The sequence below is a fragment of the Chiloscyllium plagiosum genome, chromosome 12 (assembly GCF_004010195.1).
Source record: "Chiloscyllium plagiosum isolate BGI_BamShark_2017 chromosome 12, ASM401019v2, whole genome shotgun sequence".
Lineage (NCBI taxonomy): Eukaryota > Metazoa > Chordata > Chondrichthyes > Orectolobiformes > Hemiscylliidae > Chiloscyllium > Chiloscyllium plagiosum.
Window position 1 is genome coordinate 12,253,229 of NC_057721.1, and position 11,146 is coordinate 12,264,374.

Genomic DNA, 11,146 nt, shown 5'->3' on the forward strand with positions numbered 1-11,146 from the left:
GGTCGTGTCTTTTTGTGGCTAGCTGGTGTTCATGTATCCTGGTGGCTAACTTTCTTCCTGTTAACTACACCAGCAACCATCCCAACACACACAAACAAAGCTGTATCAGAACACTATTCCAAAGAGCCACCACACACTGAAGCACAGACCAAACACAGCCAGAAACCCTAACCACCTTACCATACATCAACGAAGTCTCGGAAATGATAGCCAGACTACTAAGACCTCTCGGAATCCTGATAGCACAAAAACCCACCAACACTCTCAAAGAAAAGGTAACAAACTTAAAAGATTCAGTACAACCCATGGACAAAACCAACGTCGTCTACAAAATTCCATGCAAGGACTGCCACAAACACTACATGGGACAAACAGGAAGAAAGTTAGCAACCAGGATACACGAACACCAGCTAGCCACAAAAAGACACGACTCTCTCTCCCTCGTAGTCCTACCCACGAATGAAAGAAACCACCAATTTGACTGGGACAACACATCTATCCTGGGACAGGCTAAGCAAAGACATGCCAGAGAATTCCTAGAGGCCTGGCACTCCAACCACAACGCCATAAACAAACACATAGATGGTATCTAGATCTATCAACCCCTCAGAAAACAAACAGGAAATGACATCACCACAAACCCCAGGAACCCCATCCAGGACAAACATATAAATAGAAAGCAGGAGACAACAGCTTCACTTCACTTGGAGGTCGCCACTGATGATGTTACCTAGCCAGGTAATGAAATGTCTGGATATCAAACCTACACCCTAAACATTTTAAGTATCTCTGTTTGAAAAACAAAACTAAAATAATCAATTAATATGCATGTAAAGATCAGACCACAAGCATTTCCCTTTATCCCCTCCTAACAGTTTCCCTTATACCGAATAATATTCTTCCAACATACAAGGTATCTCATTCTTCTGACGCATCTGATTTTTGCTGAGGTACAGTATACAAGTTGTGGTGATTTTCCAGTACATTGTCCATGTGGTGAGTCTAGACAGCAAATTATTTAATTGAAATCAAAACCAAGCCATTTCCTGAACACTCCACAGTTGACATGATCGAGATCAGCTCACTCCGTACAAAGGGTGAAACCTGGGACTTCTGGTGTGTATGACTTGGTCTTGTACTAAGAGGTAAAGTTATCCACAAAGCTGCAAATGTTTAGCCACAACAATGCATCAGGTTGGCTGCTAGAACACTCGGACCATCCATTGTATGCATGACTGGTGATATTTTATGTGTTATCATATAATGCAAATTAATCTTTATGGTACAAGCTCATGATATCATTGCTGTATTGTCGGATGTGACCTGAAGGTCCCAGATTCTATCTTAACTGGGCCTACGGAAGCATTTGTAACTGAATAGCCAGACACTGACATTTCTGTAACTGTAACATATGTATATATCAGGAGCTGTATTGAAAGTCTGTTAAATCTTTTACTATCATTTACCCATTTTGATTTCTTATGTTACAGGAGCTAACATGAGCATTGCTTCATCAGGCTCAAATATCTTGTGGGAGGCATTACCCAATCATGGTGACAGATCAAGGAAGGAAGAAGTGGCTGTTTTTAGAAGTCTAAGATCTTGGTGATAGACGCTTAGAAACCTCATTTAGACCAGCAAGACAGCAGTTCTGGACTTTTGAAAAGTTTTATAGTATAAATGTCTATGTATAGTTCTGAAAATTTCAACAGCTGTAAGCCTTCTGTATAAAATATAAGTTCTGCAAAACTAGAAGCTTTGTCTCTCTTTTAAAAAATAATAAATGACCAGTCAGCCTGATTTCTGATTTACAGGTTCAAAATTATTAGTCTAATGATTTGGTACACATTTGAATGTCTGTTTCAAAACCAAAACAATCTCTTAATGTGCTATGGAGCGTCCAAAATATATTTCCCCTCCTGACGGCTTCCCTGCTGCAGTATCTGTAATGCATCATACTTAGTTGTGACCAACCACAGATACTATCAAAGACTATCAAGTGTTTCTTCACATCTGCAAAGCATCTGGCATCAAAGGCCATTAAGCATGCAGGTGCAGAAAATATGGTTCCAAAGGCCAAACCAGACCCCAAAACTGAACTCAGGTTGCAACAAGATGGTACAACACCAAAGCATTTCCCATAGGGCATGACTTAAGAATGTGAACAAAAACAAACACATCTGTGAGTTGAGTGAAAGGTAAATTTCAGAAGATGACCAAGCTTTCCATGTCATTGTACATATGGATAAATGTTGATGATATAAAGTGATCAGAAACTCTTACAACCATTAACATGATAAGTCCTGAGAAAGCTGGTTGAAGCACCCTTTAAGTTAAAATTGACAGGTGAGATACTCAACATATTACCACCACTCATCCTAGAAGAAATGTACTCAGCAAGTGGCATACAATGGTACAATCTATGAGATACCAATGACTGTGTAACATTCATCAATTCTGTGTGTTGGCAGAGCATCATTCTGTGACATTTTTGCCACCTACAGTCAGACCCACCACCAAAAATATATTTCCCTCCCTACCTCATCTGCATTCCATAGGGATCGTTCCCTCCATGACTCACTCCCCACCAAACCACTCTCCACACCTGGCACCTTCCCCTGCCACCACGGGAGTTGTAAACCCCGTACCCACACCTCCCCTTCACCTCTGTCTAAGGCCCCAAAGAATCATTCCACATCTGGCAGAGATTTACTTACACATCCTCAAACCTCATTTCCTTCATCCATTGCTCTCCATGTGATCTCATCTACATCAGAGAGACTGAGTGCAAATACGTGGAACTGTTCAGGGAACATCTCTGGTCTGTACGCACCAACTAACCTCACCTTCCTTAGTGATCCATTTCAACTCCCTCTCCTACACCCCCCCGCCCCGCCATGACATGTCCATTCTGGGCCTCCACTGCCTAAACAAGGCCACCCACAAACTGGAGGAGAAATACCTCATCTTCCACCTTTGGAGCCTACAACCACATGGCTTCAACATCGAATTTGCTAGTTTCTAACTTTCTCCTCTCCCCACCCCATCACAGATCCAACCCTCTGCCTCAGCAACGCTCTTTTGACCTGACCAATCTGTCCAACTTCCTTCCCACCAATCCACTCCACACTTCCCACCAACCTATCACAATCACCTATCTTTGCCCACCCCTTGTCAACCCAACTACCTTTTCCCCTAGCCCATCCATTTCCCCCTTTATTTCTCTCAGATGTTGCTTAAGACGCCCTGCATTTTCTAGTACCACACTTTTATCAACTCAGACATACCAAATGTACAACCTCAGCAACAAAGGAACATCCACTCCTTGGACTAAAGTTGCAACAAACACATTGGTAGTGCATGGGGAAGATTACATCCTTCTGAACTTGCTTCTCCAAATTTACAGGTGTTCAATGACTTAACAACTCAAGTGCAACCATTATTGATGAGATGACCACTATTTTCAGTTTATTCAATGTATCACCCCAATAGAGTCTGGAAATGGGCCACAGTTTGTTCACAAACCATTTCAAGATGTGCTAAGTGGGGAGTGACCATATCACATTTTCACCCAATTTCATTCGTAGAGTCATACAGTATGGAACAGACCCATCAATTTAACCAATCCACGTTGAACATGTTTCCAAACTAAAGTAGTCTCACCTTCCTGCACTTGGTTCATATCCCTCCAAACCTTTCCTATTCATGAACCTATTCAAATGTCTTAAGTATGATTCGGAGATGCCAGTGTTGGACTGGGGTGTACAAAGTTAAAAATCACACAACACCAGGTTATAGTCCAACAGGTTTAATTGGAAGCACACTAGCTTTCGAAGCAACGCTCCTTCATCAGGTGATTGCACAATCACCTGATGAAGGAGCGTCGCTCCGAAAGCTAGTGTGCTTCCAATTAAACCTGTTAGACTCTAACCTGGTGTTGTGTGATTTTTAGTCTTTTAAATATTTTAACTTTACCTGCATCCACCACTTTCTCTGGCAGTTCATTCCACACACTAACCACTGTGTGTGTAAAAACATTACCCCTCATGTCCTTTTTAAGCCTTTATCCTCTCATCTTAAAATTATGCATCTAATTTTGAATTCCCCCACCCTGGGTAAAAGGCCCTTACCATTCCCATGTCCTTATAAACCACAATAAGGTCACCCCTCAAACTTCTGCACTCCACTGAAGGACGTCCAAGTCTTTTCAGTCTATGTTTGTATCTCAAGCTCTCTATTCTCGACAACATCCTGGTAAATCTTTTCTGAACCCTCTCCAGTTTAATAATATCCTTCTTATAATAGGGTGACCAGAACTGCACACAGTACTCCAGAAGAGGCCTCAGCAAAGTCGTGGACAATCTCAATGTGACATCCCATCTTCTATACACATATGTTTGAGCAATAAAGGCAAGTATGCTAACCACCTTCTTAATTCCTGATGAAGGGCTTTTGCCAGAAACATCGATTTTCCTGCTCCTCGGGTGCTACCTGACCTGCTTTTCCAGCACCACTCTAATCTTGACTCTATTCTCCAGCATCTGCAGTACCCACTTTCACCTTTTTAACCACTCTGTCTACCTATGATGTAAATTTCAAAGAATTATGAACCTGAACCCCCAGATCTCTCTGGTCTTCTTGTAGCCTACCATTAATTGTATAAGTGTTTTCCTTGTTTATGTTATCAAAATATAATTCCTTCAATTTATCCAAATTAAATTCCAATTATCACTCCTCCGCCCACTGACCCAATTCATCAAGACCGCTTTGTAATCTGAGAAAACCTTCTTCAATGTCCACTGTACCACCAATTTTGGTGTCACCTGCAAACTTACTAACTATGCTTGTATATTCTCATCCAATTCATTTGTATAAATAACAAATAAAAGTGGACCTAGTATCGATCCCTGTGGAACACTGCTGATTACAGGCTTCCTGTCCAAAGAACAACTCTCCATCACTTAGATCTTCTACCATCAAACTAATTTTGTATCCAGTTGGCAAGCTCAATCTGAACCCCATGTGATCTAACTTTGCAATTAGTCTACCAAATGGAACCTTGCCAAAGACTTTACTAAAGTCCAAGTCAACAACAATTCAAATGGCCTAGTAGAACATAAGGCATATATGATCAAATCAATGATCATTAAGTGTGGAGTATCAAAACATACTTTTTGTTTTGTGTTTCTGCATTTTTGTGCTTCACCAATAGGGAAAGAAATACCATCACCAACACAAACTTATATTTGGAAGGCAAGTGTTAACAATCTGGCCCAACAACCATTTGACTAACCATTCAGAGACAGGGCATTCTTCAAAAAATAAAAGAAATATATGACCAGAAAGCAAGTAGAGAACTATTAACAGTATACGGAACAAACATTGTTAGAAATCCAATTACAAATACTTGGAAAGCAGGAAAGGTTTCTTGAATATACAACGATCCCAGATCATATAAAGCCATTGCTGATCATGGTGCTACATTATGAAGGAACAAAAGTCAGCTCAGATCAATGTATGACAGGCCAATCAAGGACAGAGAGGGAGGAAGAAAACTCTGATGGTGATGACAATTGTGCGGTGATGTTGAATGACAGCAATCAGCAGCAAGACAACCAAATTGTCAACCAAGAGCAACCTCTCCAAACGTCCAAACGGATGCATGATGACCAGATCAAGACACATTGTTAAAACTCCACAGAATTACATTGAAGTTTGATTTCTTAATCATGTTTTACTTGTTTGCATAATATCAACCTAACAGGATGTGTCTAGACATGATCATGGGTACTCATATGGGCCCTAGTTATGCCTGTCTCTGCATGGGGTACATGGAACATTCCTTGTTTCTGTCTTGTTCTGGCCCCCACTCACAATTCCTTTTCTGATATATCAATGATATCATTGGTGCTGCTTCCCTCTCTCATCTGGAATTGGAAAAGTTCATTGATTTTGCTTCCAATTTCAACACTGCCCTCACTTCACCTGGTCTATGTCTGACTTCTCCCTTCCCTTCCTCGACATCTCTGTTTCCATTTCTGAGGATAAATTGACCATTAATATCCACTATAAATCTACCGACTCTCACAGCTACCTGAATTATACATCCTCCCTCCCTGATCTCTTGTAAAGACTGCATTCCATTCTCCAAGTTTCTCAGTCTCTGTCACATATGTTCCGATGTGGCCAACTTTGACAAGGGAGCCTTAGAAAGATCCATCTTCTTCCTGAACCAAGCATTTCAGAGTACTTTGTTAACAGGGCCATCAACTGGGTTCAACCCATCTCCTTCACTTCCGCTCTCACCCCCTCTCTTCCCTCCAGCAGCAGCAATAAGGTTTCCCTTGTCCTTAGCTAGCATCTCACCAGCATCCACATCCAGAAGATCATCAGCCACCATTTATGCCACCTCCAGGCAAATATTCCCTTCCCCTCCCTTGTCTGCCTTCCGCAGGGGCTATTTCCTCTGGGACACCCTTGTTCACTCTTCTTTCACTCCCAACATCCCCCATAGCCCCATTGCATCTTCCCCTGCAATCGCCGAAGTGCTCCAATGAAGCTCAGTCCAAGTTGGAAGAACATCACCTCAATTTCTGCTTGGGGACCCTGTAGCCATCTGGACTCAACATAAAGTTCAATAATTTTAGGGCCTGAACTACCCCATGGTCATAACAATGTCAGAGCATGTGACCTGCAGGCATAGAGGTCTCAGACTCTGTCTTAATTGGAGACACTCGAAGATTACATACTGATGGAAGAGTATTTCTGTTTGTACACAAATGTTCAATATTAATCCAAAAGTGAAGCGCCTGGGATTTTATAATGTGTAGATATCAGGAACAGTAATAAACTTTTGTTTAATCATTCTGTACCACATTACCCATGTCAGATTCTTATGGGAGCTAACATAAGCATTGCAGCATCAGGAACAAATTCCCTGCAAGAGGCAATATCCTAATGGCAGATCAGATGACAGTTCTCCACCTATGATGAAACTTTGGAGGGCAGGGCAGGCCAGAGGTTCCAATCTGTTTTAACACTGCCTCGGTTGTATTAATGTAACCATAATATCACAATCATGCAAATCAGTGATATGCACAACCATTCTTTGCAACCCTTTTTACTGGATGGGGTCAAATATGGCTAATGGTTTGCATTCTAAGAGACCAAGCAGACTAATATAATTCTTGAAACTCTTGAATTATGATGTGCTTCAAGGTCTCAAGTAAGTCATCTGTAGAAACAATCATAGTTGCCATACAAGTTATGATCACTTTCTGATTATCTTCCAGATAGTTTGTTGCTGCAGAAATCTATTGCCTTCCATATTCTCCAGAGTGGTCTGGCAAACCTCTTGTATTGGGTTGCATGTGCGGCCTGTGTACTCTTCCAACTTATAATGATGTCTATTACAATAAAGGAAAACATCTCCACTGACCTTTCTTGAATCATTGATTATTTTAAAGCTAGACTTTTGGATCCCTGAATTTCTCAGTAGTGACAATCATTACTGCCCCTTCCATCACCTTGGGGACAGAAAAGTAGTTCCTTATCATCCCTTCCAGTTCCCCTGTTCCCCAGTACATGTATTACAACTATGATGCTCCCTCTTGACATGCTCCAGGTGGGTCTATTGGAATTGTTTTAATAAAAAAAATGTCATGATAGCATTGGTGAATGAAATGAGCAAATATTTTTGAGGTGCTAGTGAGCTTCTCAATAGTTCCCTCATCGTCTGAAAGCCCAGCACTTATAATGGACATATTAGCATTCATTTTAGAAGGATGCAGTATTATATATGATTCAGAATGACTCTACAATGATGGCTTGAACCCTGGATTTTATGGCTTGAACATTACAGTCTATCCATGAGTACCTCTGATTTACAATATTTCTGGATTCTTGCAGAGAGAGACTGACTACCCATTGGTTAGTCAAGAAGTACCAGGCAGGTAGCAGAAGCATTCCCTAATTACATTTCACTGCAACCAACACTTGAATACTGGTGAAAGTGATGGTTAGTTAAACCTTTTTTTTAACATTACTCAAGCTTTAGTTTATTATGCCACACAAATTACATGAGAGAAAAAAATGATGACTCACTGAAAAAGTTTTTTTTGCTTAAGGGAGTTCATTTATTTGTATTCACAATTGTGACATTAGTATGGGTATCAAGTCAAATTAAGTGCAGAAAAATGATTGTAAATTTAACAGGTTGACACAGAAAAAGTTATTTAAAAATTACTGTGTTGTTATTCTAAAGTCTTCACCAATATAATGTGTTAGATTACTCAAATATATTATTGTACTCGCCGGATGTAAATACTTCACCAATGTTCACCTCAAATAACTTATCAATTATTGGGCTCCTTTTTGACCTCCTTCATTGGGATCTTTTGTGAGCTCCTACCCCTTCCATTGAGATCCACTTCCTTACAGCAATAAAGATCATCAATGTATACAATCTCTTTTACCATTTTTCAGATTAAAAGGACTGAGGAAAGGTAATATGAAGAGAAAGGGTACCATTGTAAAAGGTATAACACAGGAGCAGAGGATGTTGGGGATATATTGCATAAATCATTGAAGGAGACAGGACAGATTGAGACAGTTAATAAAACATCCATGATCCCTAACTTTATAAATAGAGGTTTTGACTAAAAACGCAAGCAAGTTATAATGACCTGTATAAAACATACTGGCTGAGCCTTGATGAGTGCATGTGTGCTGTTCTGGACAGCACACTTTCTGAGAGTGCAAAAAAGATTCACATTAAAGATTCCAGGGATAAAGAATTGTAGTGACAAGAATAGACTGGAGAAGCTGAGGCTGGCCTCCTTAAAAGTGCAAAGTTGAAAAGAAATATGTTATGGGTATTGAAAATCATGGAAAGTCTGATCAAAGTAAATTAGGAGCAACTGTTTCCAGAAGGATTGAGAACAAGAATTTACCAGATATCTAAAGTAATTGGCAAAAGAAACAGTGACATGAGGAAAAACTTTGAGCCAGGTTTTTTGAAGGCCAGATAGTCAGTTCTGTCATGTAAATGGGTGTCGTACATTTGGACTCTGCGGAATTTCTATTGTACCACGCTCTGAGGGAATTATTTGTAAAATTTAATATTCCACAGTGCAATTTCCTTATTCCTGCAAACCTTCAAAAGAAACTATTTCAGTTAGAGAATTTGAAAGGTTCTACTGCAATTAAACAGTTGCCCAGGAAAAGTTATGCAAATTAACAATCTACTCTAACTCTGTGTTACTGTTAAATGGACCCTTCATCTCATCACATAACCCCCAAACTGTACCTCACCAACCCTTTACTCCTACTGAACCCTCACTCCATGCCCCCCCTCCCCCCCCCCCCCCCCCCCCCCCCCCCCCCCCAGCCCCAGGACCAGCCAAACAGCTGCCACCAACCATAAGACATGACATTCCTGTGACACCCAACTCTTTCCCAGGATCTGACACTACTATTCTCCTCCTGAGACTTGTCAGACCCCACTTCCTCAGGACCCAACACCACCATTCCCTCCTCCCCAGGGTCCAGTCCCATCTTCTTCACCCCTGCTACCAGATGATGCCCCCTGTCTTGCAGGACCCACTACCTGGACACAACCCTCACCCCCTAGATGTGAAAATTTCTGGTCATGACCTGACACAAACCACTACCATCACCACCACATATTCAGAAACACACATATACACACACTTACCCCCCAATACGTTGGACCCAACATCACCCCACTCCCTTTGGATGCAAAACAACCTTCTCTCCTCTGAGTACCCAATGTGGTTCTGTCATCAGAACCTGCCCTTGGCTTGCCCTACCTCCACCCCAGCGCCAGAACCAATGCCTCTTCTCTCCCTGAGACCAACACCGGAACACTCCCACCTATCAGGTCCAACATCTTCCTCTTCCCCTGCCTACCATAGCCAACACACTCATCCCACCCCCACCCCTGACATCTGTGGACCCAAAACCTCCCCTTTCCCTCCTGGAGCCAGCAGCCCCCCTTCCTACCAAAAAATGATCCCCACCTTTACTGGGACATGCCAACCCCCTTGCTGCCATATCTCAAATGCTTTCCCTACTGCCAGAGCTGACATTCCTACCCCCACTTCTGCACCTGGCACCCCTCCAGTCTGAGACACAACACCCTCCATAAAACCCACAGAATCAAAAAACCCTCACCACACACACCTTTACGTGTCCATAGACACTCCATCACGTACTTGGCCTCCTTGCCACCTGACGCTTGTCAACCTACCCACTGGCACCCTAATTTCATGTTTACTTTACATAATTAGCCTTGCACAGGTACTATAAGGGTATATATCTGTGATACTCAGTATTCAAATCACAGAGTATAGCAGCTGCTGTGATGAGAAAGTTATCCTACACCATTAGATTAGATTAGATTACTTACAGCGTGGAAACAGGCCCTTCGGCCCAACAGGTCCACACCGACCCGCCGAAGTGCAACCCACCCAGACCCATTCCCCTACATTTACCCCTTCACCCACCACTAATTTAGCATGTCAATTCACCTAACCTGCACATTTTTGGATTGTGAGAGGAAACCGGAGCACCCGAAGGAAACCCACGCAGACATGGGGAGATTGTGCAAACTCCACACAGAGAGTCACCTGAGGCGGGAATTGAACCCGGGTCTCTGGCGCTGTGAGGCAACAGTGCTAACCACTGTGCCACTGTGCCGCCCACTAGGAACCTTTGACAAAGGGTCAGTTAGACTCAAAACGTTAGCTCTTTTCTCTCCTTACAGATGCTGCCAGACCTGCTGAGATTTTTCAGCATTTTCTCTTTTGGTACCATTAGGAACCTATCACATTTTAAGGTGTACTCTTCATTTCCACAGAAGCCTCAACTGGAATCCCCTGTAACAAAATAGGAGTTCTTTCTTAAGATAAAAAAGGAATAGAATGCCACTCCTTGTAAAATCCTGCCCCTCCTTTCTTCAGTAAATGGCTAACAGCTTTCTGAGTATCCCTACAATATGGAAACAGGCCCTTCAGCCCAACAAGTCCACACCAATCCTCTGAAGAGTAACCCACCCAGACACATTCCCCTATCCTATATTTGCCCTGACTAAGGCACCTAACCTACACATCCCTACGGGCAATTT

At 42.0% G+C, this 11,146-nt stretch overlaps 1 protein-coding gene across 1 annotated transcript in view; it reads left to right on the forward strand.

Annotated features, from left to right (window-relative positions):
- rs1a (retinoschisin 1a) overlaps positions 1-1,800 on the forward strand; it is a 203,723-nt gene extending 201,923 nt beyond the window's left edge. The window contains exon 6 of the mRNA XM_043700482.1: positions 1,491-1,800. Within this exon, the coding sequence (XP_043556417.1) occupies positions 1,491-1,502 (12 nt within the window). The 3' untranslated portion in view covers positions 1,503-1,800. The remainder of the gene's footprint in view (positions 1-1,490) is intronic.
- The last annotated feature ends 9,346 nt before the right edge of the window (positions 1,801-11,146 follow it).